This window comes from Brassica rapa, chromosome A09, assembly GCF_000309985.2.
Source record: "Brassica rapa cultivar Chiifu-401-42 chromosome A09, CAAS_Brap_v3.01, whole genome shotgun sequence".
Taxonomy (NCBI): domain Eukaryota; kingdom Viridiplantae; phylum Streptophyta; class Magnoliopsida; order Brassicales; family Brassicaceae; genus Brassica; species Brassica rapa.
This window is the reverse complement of record NC_024803.2, coordinates 17,401,244-17,427,083: the sequence shown is the minus strand read 5'-3', so window position 1 is coordinate 17,427,083 and position 25,840 is coordinate 17,401,244. Positions and strand designations below refer to the sequence as shown.

Genomic DNA, 25,840 nt, shown 5'->3' with positions numbered 1-25,840 from the left:
CTTCCTAACTTACTTGATCCTATTTTTAGCAACTATAAAGGATATGTACGTAATTACAGTTGCATTATTTGATTTGTTTCATTTCCTTGCTAAGAAGCTTCAACACAGACGCAGTCTCATCTGAATGCGAACTATGACTCATGAAGAACGTTGTGGTTCTCCCATTCATCTCGATTTTGCTCCATCCGGGGAGCTTTTTCAAGCCGAGAGACTTCATCTGCTTCCACGACTCACTCACATCCTCCCATCTCCTCATCGCGGCAAAAGAATGTGCAAGCCTGACGTAATGCCCAGCGTCTACCGGCTTCAAATCAATCATATCCCGACAAACTACATCTTCCACCTCTGTTTCTCCATTTGCACGACAAGCATCAAGTATTATACCCAAGACATCGATCGATGGCTTTGTAAAATTCTCTTTGTAGAACTTGAAAGCCTCTTCTACCCTTTTGGCTCGGCATAGCAGATCAACCACGCAAGCGAGGTGTTCGTGACTCGGTTCAACACCAAAGTCTCTAACCATTGAATAGAATGTCTCCAAGCCATGCTGAACCATTCCGTTATGGCTGCAAGATGAGAGAACCGCTAGAAATATCAAATGGTTAGGCTCCATTCCAGATCGGAGAAACTCTGAGTAGACTTCCATAGCAGTCTCCCCTTTGCCATGAAAACCATAGCCTGCAATGAGTGTGCCCCAAGCAACACAATCTTTCCGCGAGATCAAATAAAAACACCTCCTCGCAGCTTCTAAGTAGCCACATTTCAAATACATATCAACTAGAGCGGTATCAACCAAGGTACAGGTCCTGATAAAGCTTCGGATTACAACACAATGGATCAGTCTCCCTACCCGGAGAGCACCAGAGGCTGAACAAGCTTGTAAAAGGGAAACAGCCGTCAATGAATCAACTCCATGCGCGGTTTTGAACTTCATTTCTTTAAACAAAAATAAGGCATTGCCCAAATCTCCGTTCTGGGCATGTCCAGAGATGATTGCATTCCATGAAACTAAGTCTCTTTCATTCATCTGTTCAAAAAGAGCTAAGCTTTTGTCCAAACGGCCGCACTTCGCGTACATTGTGATAAGCGAGTTTAACGCAAGAGTGTCTAGTTTATATCCTTGCCTCAATGCATAACCATGGACTGAAGCGCCGAGATCAAGATAACCTAACTGAGCACAAGCTGCTACAACACTAGCTATTGCTTCACTCGATAGCTCTGTTCCTGAATGTAACATTTCACCAAAAACATTCATAGCCTTTTCAGCGTTACCCAACCGCACAAGCCCTGATATCATAACCGTCCAGCAAACAACATCCTTTTCAGGAATCGTTTCGAGAACTCCAAACGAAGCTTCCTCCTCTCCGCATTTTAGGTACATTGTCATCAACGCCGTCCTGAGATGCGTGTCTACATCGAAACCAGTTTTCACAACTTGGCAGTGTAACGTTCTCCCCAAGTCAATATCACTCATTGCTCCACTCACGGAAAGTGAGGCTCCAAACGTCTGGTGATCAGGTCTTAAACCAACATCCCTCATTCTACACAGAAGCTTCAAGATTTCAGACATATCACCAACAGAAGCAAATCCTGAGACCATTGTGTTCCATGAAACCATGTCTCGCTTCTCCATCTGGTCAAACAAAACCTTAGCATCTACGACACAATCGCACTTACAGTACAGATTCAACACAGAGTTCGTCACAGTTACATCACAACCAAACCCATGAACCAAAGCAAACGCGTGCAAACACTTTAACTCCGTAATCTCCTTTACACCACTCAGCATCTCCAGCAACGTAACCGGACCCGGTTTAATCCCTTCAAATCTCATCTCGTTAACCAAAGAGAAGGCTTCTCCAACGAACCCGGCGCGTGAGTAACACCCAATAATCGCAGTCCAGTGCACCACATCTCTCTCACGCATTTCGTCGAACACTTTCCGAGCATGATCCAAAGCTCCAAACTTAGCGTAGAGATTGACGAGTGAAGACGATGTGTAGGAATCTGAAGAGAACCCATTGACGAGAACCTGCTGGTGAAGCGAGAGACCGAAGGAGAGGAGGCGAAGGGAAGCGGAGGCTCTGAGGAGACTAGGGAAAGTGAAAGCGTCGGGGAGGAAGCGGTTGGCGAGCATGGAGGAGAATGTGGAGAGGACTTGGTGGTGGGCTCCATGAGATGAGAGATGGTTGATGAGAGAGTTGAAGCTCTTGGTGGAGTTGAGCAAAGAAGATGGTTTGATCATGGCTCCAATCTTACCGCTGCAAAATGGTGTTTTATTATTGGGTTTCTGGTGATCGTTAGTATTTTAATGGGCTTTTTGTAGAAGTGGGCCTTCTTGCTACCTTTAATATTTTTATATCACCTTTTAATTTTATATAATAAAATTGCAAACCTTTACAGATTTTTTCTTTGAATGAAATCATTTTTGCAATCATCTATATTATTAAAAGAGAAGTACTATAAATTGCCCCTTACTTTTCAAAGTTATTTACATTTGAATACCACTAAAGTAATAAATTTACCTACTTTTTAGTATTATTGTCTTTTATAGTTTAATTAATACATTTTCCTAAAATAAAGTATAACAAATTATGTTTATTTATTTAAAAAATGTTTCCTATAATCTGGGTAAACAATAAATTATACTTAATCTATGTCAAAAATGTAACAAGATTTTGTTATTACGGGTGGTTATTTTTTATTTTGGTATATTAACTACATCTAAAAAACATAAAAGTGTTATAAAAATACATAATATAAACCATAAAATTTTAAATAATATATTGAATTATTTAATCGTATAAATCAAATATAAAAATAGATAACTATTTTATTTTACATTAAAATTTTGATCCATAAAAAATACATTTGCACGAACACACGAGTTATATTTTTAAAATAGGGTTGTAACAGTTGACGGATCAAAAAATAAAATAAAATTATTCATTATAAATTTTAAAATGATTGTGTTTAGAAATATATTAAATAATTATTATATATATATATATATTTTAAAAACATATATTACCATTTATATAAGATAAATATTTTTTTTTCAAACCAAGAATAAATACCCGCGCGGGTGTGCGGATCAAGCTTTAGTGAGAAAAAAATATAAAGTAACTACGAAAATAGTTTTACAACAAACAAGTATATGTATATCTGTTCTTTTTGTTTATTGTGTACATTGGAAACATTGACAAACGGTCTTTTTGTGGTATACTTTTTTATAAACTTTTTTTTGTCAACTCACTTTTTTATAAACTTATTTATAAAAATTAATAGATTATTTTAATCAACACTAAACCAAAAAAATTTTCACTTGAAAAAATTGTTTTCTTTTGTTTTTTCTGAAGTTTTTTTGTCAACACTCAAAGCTAATTGATATAAAACTAACGAAACTTGTTTATGATTTAACAGCTGATGTTTTAAGTCACTAATTTGCTAAGTCAAAACTATAAGTTGAAAAATAAAATCGTGAAAGTAATATTTTGGTATTAAACTTGCTGATTTCAAATAGTTAGGGATTTAAATGTCTATTTTTTCCTATGGGACAGAGGTGATTCCGGTTCATGTTGGAGTGAAATGATACGATTTGTTATCTTTTTGTTAATCATACGAGCTAGGTAAGCTGTAGAATGAATATGTCCTTGGTGTGTCGTATGTTCCTTGATCTTATCGCCTTATCTTTAAAATTTAACTGCTACAAAATAAATGTTCGAACTTCTCAACCATCCACATACACTAAGTTGGTTACTAGTCAACGCAGGTAGAGTCTGTCTTTCGTTTGCTTAGATTTGTATTTCTTACTTTTCATCAACTTTGATCATTTGTTTTATAATTTTTTATTATCGGTTTGTAGAATAAGTTCATACTTTAATGCCAAATCATTTTTCTGAGTCATTTAGTCATGAATCATGATGATAGTTGACATGCTTTCTTCGGCGTTCAGTTTAATATTTTTAAGTCCAAAATTCTTTTCTCTTAGGAATCGTTAATTAGGTCTAGATTCAATGTTCAACCAGTGCAAATAACTTTTCGAATAATCAGTCTTTTGAATTCCATGATAACAGACAGAATTTGTCGAGAAAAAGATAAACTGATTTTGCTAATGTATTCATACATTTTTTTTTTTGAATAATAGAAAATAAAAATAATAAAAGATAGTATTCATACATTATAGCATAATACAATATCAAATATCACTGTATAAATTGAGCGGATAGATAATTTGAATTTTACTATTTTAGTTTTGTATCAAGAGGTCGGAATCTTATAACATCAATAATGCATCAGGTTGGTGTCTATCATGATATTTTTTTAACCAAAACATTGTAATTTTCAATATCAGTGCGATGGGCTTTAAAGAATTGATATATACTAGTAAGATATGGTAGTTCTGAACTTAATTTTGGTTATGGTTACGTTGCTACTAAAAGTGATTAATATTTCTGCTTTTTTTTTTACGGAAAATCTTATTAATATTTGAGGTTTATAATTTACTGAGTCGTATGGTGATAGTAGTATTGGATTCAATTTTGGCAGAGTTATAGACGGAAGGGAACTATATAGCAATGTTTTTACTAAATTGTAAATATCATTTCAAAAAATGAATGGTTGAGACTTACAATATTTGCTGAACAAAATGTAAGACTTCTAAACTTGATTTCATAGCAATAAGGTAAAATACATGGAAACAAAAACAATTAGATTTGAAACCGTTCTGCTTTGGAACGAATGACAACAAATAACGATAAAATCTTGAATAACCGGATGATAGATTGGCCGAGACGAGCAAAAACGGAGAGATCTGACAAACCAGACCATAAGGAACACAACGCTAGCAAGAATCTGATCAAACGGTTGCCTAAACAAATTGCTTTCCTCGGGCATAATTAAACCCGCTCAAGAATTATCCTTTCCCTCAAGGTCCGAGCTAGGATAATGAACTGAACTCAAGTTCCAACAAAAGACGGGACAACACAAACATGTGTTTAATAGCGCTCAACTAACTCAACCACACTCATCTTCTAAGTCGGTAAAGAGAAAGGGACAGCATCACCATCTCCTGAGTCTTAATTACTACCTCCTCTAACCGCAAAATGTGACTCGAAAATCCAAAAATACAAAAAACCTCCATTCGCCGACCAAATGCAACCTGCAAATCAAATCCATATTAACAAGCGACACCATATCAACAACAAAAAAAAGGGACAAAGAGCTAAATTAATGCATCACTCAATAGCAAAACCACCTAATCTTGATCCAATGGAAAGACAATGAAGTCATCATCATATCCAGGTCTGAGTTTCTAAAAACTCAAGCTCAGGCGTCGCATACCCAGAAGTCTTTGAAGGAGATGGCCAAAAACTTTGTTGGGACCCACACAGTCAGGGTGCAACCGTAGTCAGGAGAGACGACCTCCATAGCGGTGATGAAGAGCTACAAGTGATGGTTCAGTCGCTAAAAGAACGCAAAATCTTCTCAACTCGCAAAGGAAAATCGTCGTTTGCGCAAACGACGGCCAGAACGGAAACACTTCACCACATACACTCACACCGGTGAAAAGATCGGATGTGATGGGGTCGGGACGAGCCCTCTCACAGCACCAAACGACACTGGAGAGGCAAGCACAACATGGAAATTGGATTGCGAAGAAGGTAGGGCTAGGAGAGAAAAAATGGGGGTGCATGTGTTATGGCCTCTGTGTTCTTAGCAAATCTATATATATAAAGAAATGTTCGCCTCTCTACCGTGAAGCCACGTCATCAATTCGTGCGTTCTGGGAGTGACACCTGTCCCATTTTATATTTATGGCCAAAATAAAAGAATGCAGTTAAGGGTAATTGAACCCAGCACCTCTAGCACTGGTAATTTCTATTAGAACCATTAGGCTAAAGTCACTTTTTATAAATATGTGGCCGCGAAAATACTTATTATCGTGTCAGCTGGAAGTCCATGCTTCTTCTGCTTGTGGCCAGGACCGACACTGAACTGACGTCAAGATGAAGATCGTGAAGTTAAAAACTTTGCTCCAAACAGTTTTGCAATGTTTCCAACCTTTATAACTTGATGCATATAATATATATCAAAATACATTTGTTGTACACACTTTTATTAGTTTTGCTTTTAAAAGAAGGTATTTACAGTTATAAATATTTTGTGCCAGTGAAGTAATGGTTGAAAAATCTCTATACATATGCCATTTTAAAATAGCACCCAACTTCTATATTTAGTCAATACATATGTCCATGTTATATTCTAAACTAAATATTTTCTCTTTTAAACATATAGAAAACAATTTTTTTAGTCTACAAGCAAATGTTGTAGAGCAAGTATGCATTATACAAAATAATATATATTTAAAATCCATACACAAAAACATAAAAGTTGTTATAGGCCTCTTTCTGACACATGCACACTCCACTATGAATAATAATTAAAAAAAAATAGTATTGTCATCAAACTTTATCATAAATCCACATTTGTACATCTATAATTATGAGTTGGACAATTAGGGGGTGTTAGTGGGAGTAAGATTTATATAGAGTATGTTGATTTTAAAAGTTGAAAGATTTGTTAAATTTGGAAAGAGTTGTAGAGAGTTTTGTATATTGTGAAATTCTATGAAAATACATTGATATAATGATTCTAAGAATCTAAGGTATATAAGTAGTATTCTCAAAATATTGTGTTATGAGTTAAATGGTGAAGAATACAACTCCCAATAACACCAACTTTAATAGATTTAAAGAATCATTAAAATCTAGACTTTTTGAATAACAAAAGATTGTGTATAGAATTACTAAATCATCAAACTAATAACACTAGATTTTAATGAGAATGTGAGAATGTGTAAACCAATAACACTAGATTCTATAAATTCTAACAATCATCATAAATCTAACTCCCACTAACACCCCCTTAGTTAATTTGATATAATACCAAAGCAAGAATAATCGAAAAACAACTATACCACCGCATACTAATAAGTAAGACATAACAGATAACCAAATTCTTGAATCTTAAAACAAATTTCAACTCGAGCATTTAGTGAATATCAAATTAACTAATATCCCGCCTGTAGGGCGGGCCGACCCTAGTTATTAATACAATAAAGGGATATATGATAAGTTGATAACAAGAGGACATGATTAAACCTTTTTATCGGTTAAATGATATCATGTTTTGCACTAACTTCTCATTTTCTAACAATCGATGGTGTTTTAGTAGTGTATTAACTATTTTAGTAGTTTTATTCACATATATCCACGTACACATACAAAATACAATGACTAAATAAATGTCTTCTCACTTTGACAAGCTCGAACGTCGGTAGACACTCATGACTTTTTTTTGGCCGGCACACACATAATTGTTAAGAAGCCTCCTATCATATGACTGTTGAGATTTTATATAATCTGCCAGAAAACAGGTTTATATAAGCATCAGCGTTTAAACACCCAGCTAATGAGAGTTAGACATCTGATGATTAATATATATGCTCTTAAAATATAGTGCATATACGTAAATTTAAATTTTGAAATGAGCAAAGAATATAGGCTGAATGTGTCTAAGGTTCAGACGCTCCTATATTCATTTAACCATATACTAGATTTTGATCCGCGCTTAAGAAGCGCGGATTTGAGATTTTTAATCTTTAATAAATTTTAAATCTAGTATAATTTTTTTTGTTTCACATTATAACTATTGACTTTTAATGTTTTTATTATTCATTATTTTATATAGTGTGAGATTTGTTTGAAATAAATTTAAATATGATATGTATGTTTTTTAGTAGTAAATATATTCATTATTAAAAGTACATATTTTAATTATTGAACTGTATTAACCAATATTTTGAAAATCTGATCGGACCTTACGATCGAACCAGTCGGATCATGATTCGTTCTTCTAACTGGTTCTGAGTTGTACTAAAAACCGAATTTGAGTTAGCTCAGACCTAGTTCAATATAAGACCCAGTTTTTGCAAATTCAAGTTAAAAATAAAAATAAATTGCAAATTTTAATAAGATTTCATCAAAATTTAATATTGTTTTCTACTACATATATAAATAAATTAGTTTTAAAATGGGACATTAATATTTTAAAATATGTACATTAATATTAATCCGTTTGTTATGACTATTTCCTTAAGTTATTTTCTGTATTAAAAAAATGATAATAAAATCTTTAGGTAAAATATCGTTGTTAGTTACAATATCTCTTTTTGTATATTAAAGAAATTATGAGTTGATGTATAGAATATTACTTTGGCTTAAAAATATGCTAAATTATATGGTGTTAGTCTAACTAATAGGTCCAAACAACCTTGTATAAGTAGATTTTTTAAGAATACTTCCCTTTTAATAGTATAGATAATGATAAAAAAAATATTTGAACTCAAGGGAATTTTTAATGATATATATAAAAATTTCTCAACAATAAAAAGAAAAAAAAGTTTCTCAAGAATCATATTTTTAATTTGTTGTAATTTTTTGTTTAACATAAAGTTATTTGGACCGAAACTCAACTAATCCCCCAGTGGAATGGAGATAATACTGATGACTAGTTCGATCCCAAGTTTTTAATAAGGGCCTAAAGTATGACTCCATCTTCGTATAGACAAGCAAACGAAAATTTAGTTTCTGGCTGAACTCAAATCCAAAATCGATGTGTTTACGTCTTTCGTCAAATATAATTTTCTTTCTAAAAAAACTTTTTGTAATTTTGCTAATAAATTTAACTATTATAACTATCTGAAAGACATGTGTCACTTGAATTAAAACTCTAACATAGTTTTTTGGAGAAAGAAAGCTAATAGAATTTTCCATTAAAACATCTCTTCTATCTCCCTTATTTTTAATATTTTTGCCACTAAAGATGACCTAGAGAACAAAAAATCTAGGGTTCCATTAGTATTACTATTTGCAAATCCATAAACCATGAAAACTGCTTAAATAAATAGCTAAGAGCCACTTGGGTAATTTAATGATTTTCTTACGTTCTACCCTTTATTTGATTTGTGATTAGGGATTCGTCCACGATTCTCGCCTAAAATTTATTAGTTTTGTTTAATATTAGTTTTTTCTGTGAACGAATTGGTTATATATCATGTGTGAATCATTATTTTCTTGATTGTTTGTTTTTTATTATTAGTTTTGGTTAAAAAAATTAATGTTGAAATATTCAACGTCAATCTATTACGATTACCTAAATTTCATAATTAGATCATTGAGATGATTTTAGTGGACTATGTTCTACTTTATTTTGGTAATATAGATATTTTAATATGTTAATTTTTTTTTAGTTCATGTTCTTTTATTTATGCTATTTCTTTGTTACGTTTTTTGTATTGTATTTGTATTTCGGATTTTATAAATATATATTTATTTTCATATCAATATTGACTTTATGCTTGAAATGGTTTTGAGATGTAAGTTTTTAAAAATGAAATTTATTTTGATACTTTTATTTGTTATACCTTGTTATATTATGTTTTTAATATTTAATTTTAGTTTTGATTATGTGTAATGTTTTGTCATAGTTTGCCTCAATTTCTTGTTAGTGTTCCGCACCCTGAGTTTAATGGTAAAAATAGGAAAACAAACTGTCATATTTGTGTTCTTGAAAACTATTTTTGTGAAAAAAAACTATACTAGAAAATTTTAGACCTAAAATTTACTGTGAAAATAGGCAATTTGGTATAGAAGATTATATTACACTCCTTCCCTCCCCAAACTTTTATGCCCCGCCCCCTCTTATTTATGTTTAAATAGCTAATTGTATGTATTTTCTATATTTATTTCTACAAAAATATTTTGACCCCGGTAACATGATATACTTACATTATTGCCAAAAGAATAATTAGATAAGTATTGGTTGACTGATGAAGTGTTAAACTGTATTCTGTTTTTCCATATGACTCGAGAACTAGTTCAGAATTCAGGCTCCGAATAGTAACTGTGATTTGAGCGGTGCGGGACAAGCGGTTCAACTGCAGTATAGTTCTAACAGTTATAAAAATATATAAATATATAGTATATATAGAGATTTTTGTTATGGACGGTGCGGGACGATGATCACCATTCGAAGCCTCAATCTCACGATTCATTGTTATAGAAAAACAAAAACGAGTGAGAGAGTGAAAAAGAAACACTTTTTGGCGAAAAGAAGTCAAAGAATGACCGGGTCCCATGGTGAGACAGTCAAGAGGATCTACCGGTAACACAAGTTTAATTATAGTAACCCTTGTGAGACCCCAGCCGGTCACCGGTCACCGGTCACCGGTCAGAACTACATGCAGCTGTGAGTTATCTCATTCCCATCTCATTTATCTCGTTGACTTTTTTGATAAGTTTTATCTCGTTGACTTAGCTCGACCATTGTCTATTTTTGGTTTGCATGATATTAACTCGTTTAAAAACAGATATAAATTATGCGTGGAGGAACAAATAAACTACATACTATACGCAAACCTAATACTATACATGAAAGTCGTGACATATTAAATGGCACATAAATGAAATCTGTAATGTAATGACTAATGATTGTACACGTAGAAGTATTTTTGTTAACATATATTTTCATTTCCAAATTTATAGCAGCAATTTTAGAATTATTTTTTACAATACTTTGGTCAAAGTTCAGTTTCTACATTAACAATCTGTTAAAATCTAAACCTCTGCCAGTTTCATATCTAAATTTCACTCACCTAGCGATTTTTTTTTCCAATCACCAAAACCTAGCGATTTTTAAGTGTTGCTGTTCATGTTACTTTCGATTCAGAAATTGTTAGTAAAAATACTAATAAGGTTTTATATTACTCTTTCATGCACTCATACGTATGTATGTAGCCAGGCTTGTATAGTATACTAGTATTTTTAATAAGATTAAGAGAACTTAAAACCTTTTTTCAGTCCACATGATACTTTTTTCAACTATTGTTCGTTTTCTTTTTGGAAACTGTCGTAATATTAAAAATTTTTTTTTGGTTAAAAAAAATATTTAAATCAGAGATGTTAAATTTACTTTGTTTTATTACAGTTGAACTATTATTAGCTATGTAAGATACATTTTTTGGTAATACAGTGTACCGAGTCTTTTTAGTTTAAACAAAAGAAATTCAACATTTTCGTCCATGTGTTGAGTTTATGTGATTTATTTAACAGGCTTTAATTGGAAATAAAGCTTTTAATATTTTCAATCACGTGGAAACCGCCGATTGAATTGCTATCGGTGAGATTCAATTCTATTTTCTGACTTATTAAATCCATGAACAAGTCAAAAGTCTTTCTTATAAAAAAAGAGAGAGAAGGGAAATCATTTTAAAGAAAATTTACCAATTTAGTCAAAAAATAGCAAAATCTACATTTCACCTATGATAAGAATTCCTTGAAAAACTTCTTCCCTAAAAATAGATTTCTTCTCTGAAGCTCACACATTGACTTGATCAACCAATGATTCAGAGTTTTAGTTATTAGGAAAAAGTCCTTGAACAAAATTAATATAGGTGATATTAATTATTCGGTAGGGCAGATTAATCTATATATAATATATATACTAATGTAATCCAAATATAACTAACCGTTATTTAAAATATTAATAAAATAATAGGATGATTTATTAGTTAAAATAAATATAAGATGATGTAAAATAATATATATAACACTGAGTTTTCTAATAAATATAAAATCCAATATGAATTTTTGACATGTTTTATCGAGAATGATTTTTCAGTTCACTTATTATAACAAAATTCATGGATTAATAATATATTATTTGTGTTATTCTACTTATGATAAGCTACTATATTAAGTCTTACGATATTTTAAATTAAAAGTAATTGATAGTATATGTATATAAAATATTACTTATGATCCATCTCATTTAGATGTAGAACACGCAACACTCTTCAATCCTAACTTAAGATAGTGTCATAGTGCATCAAAGAACTGGGGCAAACTCTTACGCATAAAGGAGCTTCGGTACTAGAAGAAATAACACATTTTTTAAGTAAAGTGTTAAGATTAAAGAACGCAATTTCTATATAAGAAGAGCATAAAACAGCAACAAGTGACAATATATATATATATATATATATATATATATATATAAAACAAAACTAATAAAACGTCCTTCATAAACCATAGCTCATCTGGTAAGCAACATTAAGGTTTTTCTCATTTTGAATTGTTTGACCCAAAAAAGCAGCAATAACACGTCTCTATTATAAAACTCAATGGTTGGATGGGATGATATGTTATTGATATAAGTCAATGCTAGATGGTAGACAAATGACGTCGATACTGACGAAAATGAACGAAAACAAGTCTCCACAAATATATTTCCACGAGAATCCAAATTAAAATCTAATATTACGAATTAATAATATATAAATACGTAAAACAAATATAGACACAACAATACGTAAATAATAATTTATGCCTTTTCTCAAAAATACTTAAATAATAATATTCTGAAAGAAAGATTAAAATGTAATATATCTGAGTCGACCGTGAATACCGTATTTGTAGCCGAAGCATTTGGTCTCATATCCTCGTCTCTAACCACATACTCGACAAAGTATCTCTTTTTCTCTTTCTTCTACGATATCTTCTTCGTCACCTCTCTATATATGGAGGATTGGATATGGTGCGGAACAATCACACACACGCACACACTAAGATAAATACGTACCTTTTCTTATCCGGCAGCTTACACATCCTCTTTACTTACTAGGGTTTCAGATAACAAATCAAGCAAGATCATCGTCCGTACTTACTGATCATACACAAAAAAAATCAAAGTTGTCTATCAAGAACTTAGAATTATCTATATATATAGAGAGAGATGTTTCGTTTTCCAGTGAGTCTTGGAGGTCAAGGTGACAATTTGAAGCATACACAACCATCGGATGAGCAGCATCATCGGCCAATAATGGATGAGGTTGACTTTTTCAGGTCGGAGAAGAGAGATGATCAGAATGTCATCACCGAGGAAACTCATAGGCTTCATGTCAAAAGGGAAAATTCACGTGTTGACGATGATGATTATCGTTCCATGGGTATCAATGTAAGTATTTTTCTTACCATCCTATAAGTTTTTTTTCCAGTGTTTAGCAATTATATTATAAAGTACTTTAAACATTAAATTCGTTATAGATGGAAAGTTTGTGCGTTAATCTTACTATATTTATCGTAAATAGACTGGACTTAATCTTCTCACTGCGAATACGGGAAGCGACGAGTCATTGGTAGATGATGGATTATCTGTTGATATGGAGGAGAAACGTACAAAGATTGAGGTACACTTATCAAACTAGTAGGCTCATTTTCTTTGCCAAAAAAAAAAATTAACTGATTTTAGTTTTTTTTTTCATTAGTTACTACGAAACCAAAATTCAAGATAACTAATCAATTTTAGTTACGGGGACCTAATTTTGAGCACTAGAATTTATACCTTCCGAGCCAATATGAACAGAAACGAAAATAGATTGTCAAAATCAATGAAAACGATATATCAATATATATATTAAAGATTTTAAAATTTTAATTATATTTTTAATTTTAACTGGCATCTATTTTCATATATAATTTGTATAGTAGACATTGTTGTATATTAGTTCACTGTATTTCAAGAAAGATTTACCCTTTTCAATATATTTTTCGGGTAAAAATCAATAGAAAATATTTAATTAGTCTAAACTATTATTATGGCGGTGTTCAACAAATGAAGAATACACAACTTCGAGAAGAGCTAAAGAAGTCGAATGAAGAGAATCAAAGACTAAAGGAAATGCTAAGTCAAACAACCAACAACTTCAACTCCTTGCAGATGCAACTTGTTGCTGTCATGAGGCAAGAAGAAGATCATCATCACCTGGTAACTAATACTATTGTTAATATCCATCTTAATATTTAATTTAATCATCATTTGAAACAATTGTCAAGCTCCTCGCAACTTTAGTTACGGTTTTGAATTCTTGTTTTCATCAGGCTAGGATCGAGAGCAAAGACAAGGACACTAACCGACATGAAGCTCCTGAGATGGTTCCAAGACAGTTCATTGATTTGGGACTACCATCTGCTGAAGTATCATCCGATGAGAGGATAAAGGTTCGGTCAAGATCTCCCCCATCCCTTCTAGAGGACTCTAGCTCACGTCAGCGCGCAAAAAGAGTACTTGAGATAGAAGAAAGCCCAGAGAACGAATCGAACGGCTGGGGAAACCCTAGCAAAGTTTCGAAACACAATGCCTCTTCCAGCAATGGCAATGGAAATGCTATCGATCAATCGGCCGCTGACGCCACCATGCGCAAAGCCCGTGTTTCGGTCCGTGCAAGGTCCGAAGCTCCCATGGTAACAAGGCTTTAGTCTCTCTAGCTTTTAAAGACTGACCTATCAAATGTATTTAAGGTCTAACATGCTAACCTCGGTGATAATGATTTACAGTTAAGCGATGGATGTCAATGGAGAAAATACGGACAGAAAATGGCAAAAGGGAACCCGTGCCCTCGAGCTTATTACCGCTGCACGATGGCCGTTGGATGTCCCGTTCGTAAGCAAGTACGTTATTTAACATTTGCTTTCTTGTAAACCATTAGACAAAAAAATTTTGAATCCATGATTTTAACCAGTATAGATGTCTTAAATGAATAATACTACATGTTGCTCCTATTATGGTGATTAGTCAATTTTTGGCTCAAGATCTCATGCTCTAAAAAAGGGTACACTTTTAGAAATCTCGGATGAAATTGAATTATCAATTTATTGAATAAAAAGCTTATTTTATTAATTCTACACCAAAATAAACAAAATATTTTTAAAATACTAATATTTATCTCAAACTTTGATGAAAATGAATTAAATAAATTTATTTCATTTTTTGTATCTTATTATATTTTTGTTTATTCTATCCATTCATTTCCCATCTTTTCATTTTAATGCTTACCACAAGTATGAGAGGGCCAATTTTAATGATCTCATACCCCCTCATGGCAGCATACATCCCTACTGGATCATATCTATACATTTCAAACATATGTTTTCGGGTTCAGTCAAATGCATAAATACAAATTGACGTATTTTTTAACTGATTAATGATCCATCAGGTGCAACGTTGCGCAGAAGATAGATCCATTCTCATAACAACCTACGAAGGAAACCATAACCATCCATTACCTCCGGCAGCTATGTACATGGCTTCAACCACAACCGCAGCCGCAAGCATGCTCCTCTCAGGCTCCACAATGTCGAACCAAGACGGTTTAATGAACCCAACAAACCTCTTCGCTCGAACCATGTTGCCTTGTTCCTCAAGCATGGCCACGATCTCAGCCTCGGCCCCATTCCCAACCATTACACTAGACCTCACTGAATCAGCATCCAACGTTAACGGTCCGACGAATAACAACCCACTGATGCAATTCTCTCAACGGTCTGGTTTGGCGGAGTTGAACCAATCGGGCTTGCCTCAGATGATGGGCCAGGCTTTGTATTATAACCAACAACAGTCCAAGTTCTCCGGTTTGCATATACCATCTCAGTCGCTGAACGCTGGCGAGAGCGTCAATGCTGCTATGGCCACCAATCCGAACTTTGCAGCGGCTCTGGCCGCAGCCATCACGTCTATTATCAACGGTTCGAGTAATCGCCAGAATGGGAGCAGTAACAGTAGTAATAATAATGTTACGACGAGCAGCGGTGACAGGCAATAGCATTTAAAAAAAAAATTGTTTTAGGTTTGTTTATCGGCCGATTTTGAATGGTTTTGTCTTTTTTTTTAGAACATTTTGGATTCTAGTTATGGCTTTTTAGCTTCTTCATTTTTTCCTATCAATAAGAGTCTTGATAGCAAAATTTTCTCGTTGCTTGATAGACAATTTTGTTCTGGAAATATAAACTGCCTTTAGAAAACGAATCTCTTAAAAAGTTATGTGGGCTAACAAAGTGCTATGGTTGAGGCTTGTAGCTTGAGGCGTAACGCAAGCTTTCAGTACATTAAACAATTGAAGTAAGTAAGGAGTGAGCAAAGGCCCAAACAGAATCGGACCCAATGACATGATGGTTGGTAGTTTACCAGCTCAAGTTATTAAGCTAATGCGGTGATGAACTTCTTAAGTTGGTTCCAAGATTTGGCAGTAAATTGTTCAGGGTCTGAATGAAACTAATGAAACCTAAAGGGGTTAAATGGATAAATATGAAAATGGAAGCTTTAGCGAAACGTTATTTGCGTTTATAGGGTCCCACGCAGTGTCAACAACGTGAAGGCGGTTTTGCTTGTGCCACAAATCAAAGCAACCTTATATTTTCTATTTGCAGCAAACACCAATCAAACAACCCATCTATTTATTTTCACTTTTTTTAAAAACAAAATATGTCTAACCTTTCAGTATTTATATTTTTTTTAATCATTTTCATTCTATGATGTATGGAGTAACTATAAATATGGTGTATAATATAATTAGAGTGAAGAAACTGATTTGTAGACGTGACTGTAACAGAGTGATATGCCTAGCTGTAGACACTCATGGTTTCATCAGCGTGAAGCGTACCTAATGCTAGGCAAACTTAAAACAGCTAATATTAACAGCATTTATAAAAAAAAAGTCACCCAGACAAAATTCCAAGTAGTAAATTAACAACTTATTAACAGCAGCATTACCATCGATATTTATTTTTTGATAAAAAAATAGTTGACAACAATAATAATTTTCTTAAAGTAATTTCATTCTAGTTTTTAGTTTCTTAAGTATTTTAAAGTACTTTAAATGAAAAATATCAGGAAATTTGTTTCTAATTAATAATAGTATATTTACTTGTTGAATATATCTTACTCTTTTTATGTTGAGAAATAAAAGAGTTTCCATATGATGATTTGTACTATTTTATTATTATTTGTTCAGTTTTAATCTCTTATTTTGAAATTACTTAGATTTATTACTAAATACTAAATACTAAGATTTTCAGTCTTCTCTAAAATTTCTTCCAAATTAAATTATCACTCGCTAGATATTCTGAAAAAAGTTTGAAATCAAAAGTGTACTTGAGTAAAAGATAGATTAATGCACACTATAAAGTTCTTCCTTGCACACTTAAAACACAATGACATTGGAAAATAGACGTAACTAACATATAAAACCCTAGAACATGACAAACGTTACTTGAAGCATCCCATATATTGTGCAAAAATTGCTCTACAAAAGTTTATGCAAAATGTTATAAGCTTTTACTTTACATAATTTATGACAATATTTGGGATCAAAATGAAAATAAGATAGTACAACGGTGGTCATACTAAAGTGAAAATGCTCTTTGTTGTTTAAAAGAAGCAAATTTTGCTGATCTGTCTATAGGCCCACGCAACCCAAACATGGTTTGATTAACGTGACGCTTGCTTATAAATGTAATACACAATTAATTTTACTTTTAATTAATTCCTTCATATCGTTACATTTGGAAGCAACAAGTATCCATTAATTGATACCGAATGGATTGATACTAGTAAATATTGCATTCTTGTTTCTCTAGTTTCTCTTTCAAGTCAATTACGTTATAAATATAAAGAGTCTCTCCACCAGTCTTCTTGCACTCGAGTTTTCTTCTTCATCCTCTTAAGGTTTCAGAATCGGTACTATCGTTCTCGGTGAGTGTTGTTTCACTTCTTCTCTGTTTTCCAGATTTCTTACTCTTGTCCAAAAATTTCAGGGACTATCAGATTATTCATCAATTTCTTTCTGTTTGTGAAAACTGAAATGTAAAAAAGCTTAAAATTAATTTACATTTTTATTGGCTTGAAACTTGAGAGATACCTTAATCAACAATATTAAAGTTGGTAAATCAGAAACTTAGTGAAAATCTGCTTGATTCTTGGTATGTAGTAACAACAATTTTTTACATCTGTGATTGGTAACAAATTATGCTGCAGTGATGAACAAAACAGTTTCAGTTTATTAACTCCTTTAACATCTTTAAGATCTTCTGTTTCTACCTTAATTTGTAAATATGTTAGAAGTCCAAGGGCCTGTGTTCTGGTCCTGTAATTAACCAGTCTTGAATCTTTGATCTTTTGTTGAGAAACTCGGATTAGTATATCGTTTCTAAGGTGTACAAGATCGTCTGAGTAAGACCCATAATGGTCTGATTTAGAAGAACTAGACTTTTATTGTTGCACATGTGTTTCTTTCATTATTAAAACAGTAACAACTAAAGTTGTATGTGATATTGTTATTTGATGACAGGTTAAAATGGGAACTCGGTTCCAGTCCTTGCTAGCGTTCTTGCTTTCATGTTTAATCTTTATATCCGCGGCTTCATCATCTGAGCAAAAAGGCGATGGAACGCTTAGAATTGGATTGAAAAAGAGGAAACTAGACAGGGCCAACAGGCTAGCTTCTCAGCTATTCTTGAAAAACCGAGGATCTTGGTCTCCCAAAGATTATTTTCGCCTGAACGATGCGAATTCAGACATTGTTCCACTGAAAAACTATTTGGATGCTCAATATTATGGTGAGATTACCATTGGTACTCCACCTCAAAAGTTTACAGCGATCTTTGATACTGGAAGCTCCAATCTCTGGGTACCATCGAGTAATTGCTACTTCTCGGTACGCTAATTACTTGTTCTTAGGAATCCATACTAAAATGTTTTATATCCTATTGTCTTCTTTATCTCAATGTATGAAAACATAACACTTTTTATTTAGATTGCTTGTTATTTTCATTCAAAGTACAAGGCTAGGGACTCATCCACGTACAAAAGGAACGGTTGGTTACTTGATCCTTGAGCTTTTTAACAATAATATTCATTTGACAACATATAGTTTTTGGCACTAAAATTATTTTACATTTACAGGAAAGCCTGCGTCAATCCGCTATGGGACAGGTGCTATTTCTGGTTACTTTAGCAATGATGATGTTAAAGTTGGTGGTCTTGTTATCAAGGATCAGGTAAAAACCCTACTCAACAGCTTTCATATCTCAGAATAATCTTGTTTTGTTTTTGTTTACATATCTTATTGCTATTTCTATATTACCACAGGTGTTCATAGAGGCTACTAGTGAGCCTGGTATTACATTCTTGCTAGCCAAGTTTGATGGTATCCTAGGGTTGGGTTTCAAAGAGATCGCTGTAGGAAACTCAACTCCAGTTTGGTATGAAAACACTTTCTTTTCTTTATTCATTTGATTATGAATGATTATATGATGTGAATATGTTATATATCATAAATAGGTATAACATGGTAGAGAAAGGTCTGGTTAAGGAACCTATTTTTTCCTTTTGGCTTAACCGTAACCCGGAAGATCCAGAAGGTGGTCAGATTGTTTTCGGTGGAGTTGACCCTAAGCATTTCAAAGGAGAGCACACTTATGTTCCAGTGACACGTAAAGGTTACTGGCAATTCGACATGGGTGATCTCAACATTGCTGGCAAACCAACCGGTAAGTTAAAGCTTCTTGAAATGTTTCAGTAACACCCCGTGGCTAATGAACCTCCCATGCTTATATACCACGAACCGGGATGTTACAGTTTCAGTCTCACAAATGGATTGAGTCTTTAAGTTGACGCAATCTGTGCATCTATGTCATTCAGGATATTGTGCTAACGGTTGTTCTGCCATTGCTGATTCCGGAACTTCTCTTCTCACTGGTCCATCGGTAAGAGGAGCTGAGAGGGTTTTGTAGATGTTCAATATGAAACATGCTGAATAGTTTTTTGTTATTTTTTCTGTGACGAATAGACTGTCATCACAATGATCAATCATGCCATTGGAGCAGTAGGAATCGCAAGCCAAGAGTGCAAAACTGTAATAGGTCAATATGGACAAACCATGTTGGAGTCCCTTGTCTCTCAGGTGGATCCGAGGAAGGTATGCTCTCAGATAGGACTTTGCGGTTTTGATGGTACACACAGTGTGAGGTCAGTACTTACATAGTCCATGAGAAAAAAGAGATGTCTCTAGAACATTAGTTAGCAAACTCAAACTGATTCATGTTCTGTATGCAGTATGGGGATTAAGTCAGTTGTAGAAGATGGAGTATCGAGTCTTCTAAACGAAGCCATGTGCAGCGCTTGTGAAATGGCATCTGTGTGGATGCAGAGTGAATTGTCTCAGAATCAAACACAAGAACGCATACTCGCTTATGCTGCCGAGGTGAGTCTTGAAGACTTGTTTTGGACGGACAAACATTTGAAAAAAAAAACTCAAAACTCTGTGAATTTTTTTGTAGCTTTGTGACCATATACCAAATCCAAACCAACAATCAGCAGTAGACTGTGAGAGGGTTTCTTCAATGCCAATAGTCACATTCACAATTGGTGGGAAACCCTTTGATCTCTCACCCCAAGATGTAAGACTTCTCATTCTGAAGATGTTTGTTCGAGTCGGTTTATAAATGGATCCTAATTCCCGGTTTTCGGATTGATTTATAAAATTTCTATTAATTAAAAAAAAAAGGCACTTCTCATCACTTTCAATCTTTTCTTGGGTCAGTACATATTCAAGATTGGGGATGGAGTTCAGGCTCAGTGCACCAGTGGTTTCACCGCCATGGATATACCTCCACCTCGTGGACCCCTCTGGTAATTCTCATTTCCAAAAACTAATCTACTATGACCAAACAACTCTAATCTGTTAACATTAATTTTATTTTTTCTTTGTAATTTTGCAAAAATGCAGGATCTTGGGTGACATCTTCATGGGACCATACCATACTGTGTTTGATTATGGGAAAACAAGAGTTGGATTCGCCAAAGCTACTTAAAACAAGGATCTCTTCTTTTATTACCATTTATTTATATGTTTCTGAATGTGTGTTTGAACAATCCGAAATGTTTGTAATAACTTAAAAAACCATTGTTATCATCTTAATACAGATTCTTATTCGTTTTCACCCTTTTTAATTTACTTTTTAGACATGCTTTAACTTACAGAAAAAACAAAGATCATAGCTAGTTCTTGCTTGATGTGTTTCCCTGATCACTTAGCCTTTGCCAAAGCTAGTGTCATTGACCTTGCTCGCAGGGTCAGGAAGATTCCCCTGAAAAAAAAACAAAACAAGAAGAATGTTGAGCTTTAAGTTTTGGTTTGTGGAGGCTGCAGCAAATATGAGTCATTGTCTTACCAGAAGAATGCGACGAGGCTGTGCAATATGACCCGGAAGTGCAGTGGCACATACTTGTAGTTTACCCATCCCACAATGGGGAAAAACTGGGATTAAATCAAATCAGTAGACATTAAATATGTAACACTTCCAACACATTGAGATAATAGACACAACACTTTCTATCACTTACTGTCCATGCTGTAAGCTGGACTGTTGGGTAAGTCTTCTTGATCCTGTCTCTAACAAGATTCCAAGGAGTTCCTGTTTCATTCAACAGAACCGTATATCACAACTCTTGACACCATCCACAAGATGGTTTTACAAATGGAGTGATAGAAAAGGAACTTACTTTCAATGACTACTCCATAATAGATCATGAAAAGCAAATGGTTCAATGGTGATAATGTCAGTTGTTCCACGATTACCTACCAAAACCAAACGTTTTACATTTAGCATAAACGAAATCATTGAAACATTATTGGACATTAACCTTCTTTGCGACCGTCTTTGTGTCCTTCTTCCCTTGAAAAATCTTATCTAGAGTTGTATGAAAGAAATGCCCTACTGGTCCGAGAAACCCCCCTGCAAATATCTATTGGAGAAGACGACAGAACTCAAACGAAGCTAGGTTTGGTTTGAAAATAGGGTTATTGATGAGAGAAAGATTCAAGCTTTTTACCATTTTGAGAAGAACCCTTCTCAGCTGAATCTTCTGTATCCCAGAGAGTTTTTGTGAAACAACATCACTCACACCGGACAAAACTCCAGCAGTAATCGCCTGCAAAGTACAGACACATTGGCACCAACCGCATAACACATACTTATATTACTACATAACTCACTTCAAGACAAAACCTAAATTCGTTAGAGAAAAAAAGTCAACGAGCTATTGAATTCACTCAGATAACCGGATTTTGAAACTGGGTCTGGTTCAAAGACACAAACTTTCAATCGAAAACAACATAACCAACTCTCAATCGATCAGACTAAACCCTAATTTCAAAGAAATGAAACTACATTATGAAGCACCGGGACGGCATATGCTTGACGTCTCCCGTACCAGCTGCGTTTCCGGGACGGGGACGGCGCGGGGACGGCGTGGGGACGTTTCCAAAACGTTTCAGAAGAGGTGGGGACGGCAGAGATTTTTGGGGACGGCTTGGTTAGGTTCCGGGGACGTTTCCTAAACGTTTCTTATGTAAAGTCCGTATAGTTTTGTAAAAAATTGATTATTTACCTTTTTTTTGATGTTTTTTAGTTTTGTAAAACAATTGAAAAAAGGAAACACGTACTTATATAAACAATTAGGGTTACAAAGTTTATCATCATCTCTTAAACTTAAACAACTTCTTATTCAGTTATTCACTTCATCTTCTTTCTCTCAATTGATTCACGTCAAAGGAAACACATTAAGTATGATTACAAATCCTGTTTTTTGGTTTGTCAATTCTCACGTAAAAGTAGATAGTATTAGATAGTATTGGTTTGCTATGGTTTGTTTCACCACGTACGTATCTGTGATTTCAACTTCTTATTCAGTTATAGTGATGTTTTATTTTATTTAAGATACTAGGATAAGACCCGCGCCTTGCGCGGGATGAGAATTAGATTTGAAAATTATTATGTATTTAACATTTTATATATACATTGCCCAAAATTGGATAAAACATATTTAATATGTCGTATAATATGTTAAACACATATAAAATTGATAAATCAAAGTAGTAAATCACCTGGTGCCGAGAAAAAAAATGTAAATCTTCTTCTTATGCTAATCACATGGTGCGGAGACGGCATTTCACTTTGGTTTCGATGTATCAAAATGTAAATCTTCTTCTGTGCTTTCCTTGTTTTTTTTTTTTTTTTGCCAAGAAAACACAAAATAGACTATCTTGATAGTAACCAGTTAGAGAAAAAATAATAATTTAAAATCTTTTCGTGAATATGGATACAAAACAATTGAGAATACAAAGTTTTTTTTCTCAAAGTAATAACCCTAAACACATACAATATGACCCAGTTAAGAACGATAAACTAAAGCCCATTAATACACAAAATCAAGATCTCAGAAGCCGTTTTCAGTTAATCAAAACAGTTCATTCTATTCCGAAAGTCAATCGATCTACTCTTCATGAGGTTTGACCCAGAGAATTTTGGTTTCTAATCATACATATTAAACAATCACGGTTTTGATCGCTAATATAGCTGGTTTTATTATGTTCTCATGGTTATATATCCCTCATCGCTAATTGTAGTTCAGCCATCGCCTGAGAATCTTTGAAGACATGCAATCGAGAAGTAATCTTTCTAGACATGTGAATGGTAAAGTTTCTATTTCTTCCTTTATTTTTTAAGTTTACCGAATTATTAAAACATAAACAGTTCTAGTCTTTGGGTTTCGTTTTTTTTTTTTAAACGTAGCAATCCTTTGGAAACCCAACTGGGTTAAAAAAAACAAATATGTTGAGAATATTATTGAATCAGCCAGTACTTCTCTCAAAGAGTTTGAGGTTCCCTTCATACATGCTTGAATGCTTGTGACAAAGTAGGTTTTTTTTTAATGTTTGTCTTCAGGGCTCAATTATTATCCCTGCAATACGCTCTCTAGATTGCATAAGAGATATTCCACACAATAACATGGTTAATTTCCTCTTGCTATTTTCTGAGATTGATTGATATAATTTGAATAATTGGGAACTGGTTAGTGTACGATTGATCTCCTGGTTAGTGACCACAGTTTGTAAGTAGTAGTATAATTGTATGGACACTGAATAAAGAAAATATTTTATTTCCTAGAACAGTCTCTTAAAGCAATAGAAAAAAAAACCTTGTGAAACGCATATAAAGAAACAAAAATAGAGGATGCTCTAAAACAAACTTCAAGTTTTCCTGGATAATTAAAGCTGAAAGCTTACACCAACTTTTTTGGAATACCTTCAGTATGGGTTCCTTAGAATCCTGAATACAAACTGATAACAGACAATTACTAACAAATTAGATACACAATCACACTTCCTCGGTTAAGGAAAATGTAGGATGGTAGTACCTCATACTGAACGCTTGAATTACCATTAAAAACGAAACGCAGCCATGTTGCTTTATTTGGGTTTTTTGCTCTGGTATAGTGAATGAAGGAATGACTAACATCCTCCTTGGTTTATATAGGATCTACAATGGACTTATGGCAAATATATGCGTAATCATAGGCAATAAATGGAATCGAATTAGCTTGCCAATCACTTTGAAATGGACTTCTAATATATAGTATTCTCTGTTTTTTTTTACGACATATTCTCTGTTTACCATAGATAGGTCATTGATACAATATTCTCTATAAATGTAGTATTAAGTCGCGCAATCAACATAAATGTTGACGATATATAAGGAATTTTGTGGCTTTTAAATAATTACCCTTGTCAATACTAACCTAAATTAAAAAAATGCATATCGTACGTATTTAAGGGATGTACTTAGTAAACTATTAGTCTAGATACATTCCACGCTCAAATTTCATAAACCGGCATACAATAAGAATAATAATCAATAACGAAAAGATCATACATTAATCTGGTTCTTCTTCATCGAATTCATGCAAAAAAACCTTAAAAAAATGTCGTTGTATGGAGAACAAACTTTCTCGCAAAAAAAAAAACACAGAAGGATGAATACATGAAAATTATGTTAATTTGACAAAGAAAAATGTTTCAGTTAAAAAGGTATGTTAATGCACTGAAAACAATGTATTTGGTTCGGTGTAATTTAAAAAAAAAACATTATTAGTTCATTGTTCTTTCTATGTACTTTTGTCAATTTGATACGTAATATAGACAAAAAACCTTGAATATGGCTGTCATGCTAAATAGTGCAGGTGGCTGTGTTCACGTAATATTTTGGTCAAACTTTTCGGATTCAAGCTAAGAAGGACCAACGATAATTTAAATTTTAATATAAGGTAATGTTCAAGAGAGAAGGACCAACGATGATTGTATATGGTAATGGTATTTGATGTAAATACTCTAGTAAAGAATGGATAGTTTAATATGTAGGTTGAGAGTGATTGTGGTGATGCCACCTCAGCATGACACCCTTGTAAATAACTTACACATTGAAGGTTTCTTATTTAAAATGTTCCTCCATTAATAAGAAAGGGATTATTATGGTGTTTTATTTTATATGAGATTTATGCTTTGGTTTTAATATTTATATATACATATTTATTTATATATATATATATATATATATATAGACGTACCCATGCCGTACCCGTATCCATAAATTTTAGATTTAGCCGTTTCCCGTCCCCGTCCCCGCCCCCGTATCCGTCCCCGTATCCGTCCCGGTGCAACATAGCTCAACCATATCATTCACAAAGAAGAAGAAGTATAAGAGGAAACCAAAGATCGAACCTTTGTCCTAAGAGGATGTTGCTGAAGTTGTGACAAGTATCGTTGCAGAGTCGTCTTCTTCGCTGGAGATCCCATTTCTTGGATTCTTCCTCTTTTGATTCTCTCTGTAGAGTGTATAGTGCCTGGTTAAAATATCTACAACACTTCAGTAACACAAAACCGAACCGGTTCAATCCTCACAAACTGATACAATCAAGCAAACCGATCCAGTTGATCTCGGTTTAATAGTATTAAAGACTCGTTCTACGAAGATGTCGGTTAAAATTGGGAGGCATCCGGTTTAGATCAAAACCGCCACAAGAGAATCTATTGATCTCGGTTTAA

At 33.6% G+C, this 25,840-nt stretch overlaps 4 protein-coding genes across 5 annotated transcripts; 2 read left to right on the top strand and 2 right to left on the bottom strand.

Annotated features, from left to right (window-relative positions):
* Positions 1-8: 8 nt before the first annotated feature.
* Positions 9-5,859, bottom strand: LOC103839842 (pentatricopeptide repeat-containing protein At4g04370). The gene has a single exon (XM_009116329.3). The coding sequence runs from the start codon at positions 2,243-2,245 to the stop codon at positions 65-67; it is 2,181 nt and encodes a 726-aa protein (XP_009114577.1). The 5' UTR covers positions 2,246-5,859; the 3' UTR covers positions 9-64.
* A 6,996-nt stretch (positions 5,860-12,855) lies between these two features.
* On the top strand, positions 12,856-16,701 carry LOC103839840 (WRKY transcription factor 42-like). Its single transcript, XM_009116327.3, has 6 exons — positions 12,856-13,077; positions 13,211-13,309; positions 13,741-13,887; positions 14,001-14,363; positions 14,457-14,570; positions 15,116-16,701. Exons 1-6 carry the CDS (start codon positions 12,856-12,858, stop codon positions 15,719-15,721), a joined length of 1,551 nt encoding a protein of 516 aa, XP_009114575.2. The 3' UTR covers positions 15,722-16,701.
* A 737-nt stretch (positions 16,702-17,438) lies between these two features.
* Positions 17,439-20,899, top strand: LOC103839838 (aspartic proteinase A3). 2 transcript variants are annotated; one of them, XM_009116325.3, is made up of 12 exons: positions 17,439-17,649; positions 18,245-18,610; positions 18,734-18,770; positions 18,859-18,953; positions 19,045-19,157; positions 19,237-19,445; positions 19,597-19,661; positions 19,745-19,923; positions 20,011-20,158; positions 20,235-20,354; positions 20,498-20,586; positions 20,684-20,899. In XM_009116325.3, the coding sequence occupies exons 2-12, from the start codon at positions 18,251-18,253 to the stop codon at positions 20,766-20,768; spliced, it is 1,500 nt and encodes a 499-aa protein (XP_009114573.1). In that variant the 5' UTR covers positions 17,439-17,649; positions 18,245-18,250; the 3' UTR covers positions 20,769-20,899. The 2 variants fall into 2 exon arrangements, with proteins under 2 accessions (XP_009114573.1, XP_009114571.1); XM_009116323.3 differs by having other exon boundaries at positions 18,710-18,770.
* LOC103839839 (peroxisomal membrane protein PMP22) lies at positions 20,821-25,671 on the bottom strand. Its single transcript, XM_009116326.3, has 7 exons — positions 25,517-25,671; positions 21,790-21,888; positions 21,601-21,702; positions 21,460-21,535; positions 21,301-21,371; positions 21,129-21,214; positions 20,821-21,044 (listed from the first exon to the last, which is right to left on the bottom strand). Exons 1-7 carry the CDS (start codon positions 25,589-25,591, stop codon positions 20,984-20,986), a joined length of 570 nt encoding a protein of 189 aa, XP_009114574.1. The 5' UTR covers positions 25,592-25,671; the 3' UTR covers positions 20,821-20,983.
* Between the last annotated feature and the right edge of the window lie 169 nt (positions 25,672-25,840).

Bases quoted from the DNA above. Each gene is read 5' to 3' on its own strand.
- LOC103839842 (XM_009116329.3), bottom strand. From the start codon at position 2,245: ATGATCAAACCATCTTCTTTGCTCAACTCCACCAAGAGCTTCAACTCT.
- LOC103839838 (XM_009116323.3), top strand. From the start codon at position 18,251: ATGGGAACTCGGTTCCAGTCCTTGCTAGCGTTCTTGCTTTCATGTTTA. The intron at 18,611-18,709 runs GTACGCTAATTA...CTTTTTATTTAG, and splicing joins CGAGTAATTGCTACTTCTCG to ATTGCTTGTTATTTTCATTC. The intron at 18,954-19,044 runs GTAAAAACCCTA...ATATTACCACAG, and splicing joins GTCTTGTTATCAAGGATCAG to GTGTTCATAGAGGCTACTAG.
- LOC103839839 (XM_009116326.3), bottom strand. From the start codon at position 25,591: ATGGGATCTCCAGCGAAGAAGACGACTCTGCAACGATACTTGTCACAA. The intron at 21,703-21,789 runs GTAAAAAGCTTG...CTTCTCCAATAG, and splicing joins GAAGGGTTCTTCTCAAAATG to ATATTTGCAGGGGGGTTTCT. The intron at 21,536-21,600 runs GTTAATGTCCAA...TGGTTTTGGTAG, and splicing joins CAAAGACGGTCGCAAAGAAG to GTAATCGTGGAACAACTGAC.
- LOC103839840 (XM_009116327.3), top strand. From the start codon at position 12,856: ATGTTTCGTTTTCCAGTGAGTCTTGGAGGTCAAGGTGACAATTTGAAG. The intron at 13,078-13,210 runs GTAAGTATTTTT...TATCGTAAATAG, and splicing joins ATCGTTCCATGGGTATCAAT to ACTGGACTTAATCTTCTCAC. The intron at 13,310-13,740 runs GTACACTTATCA...CAACAAATGAAG, and splicing joins AGAAACGTACAAAGATTGAG to AATACACAACTTCGAGAAGA.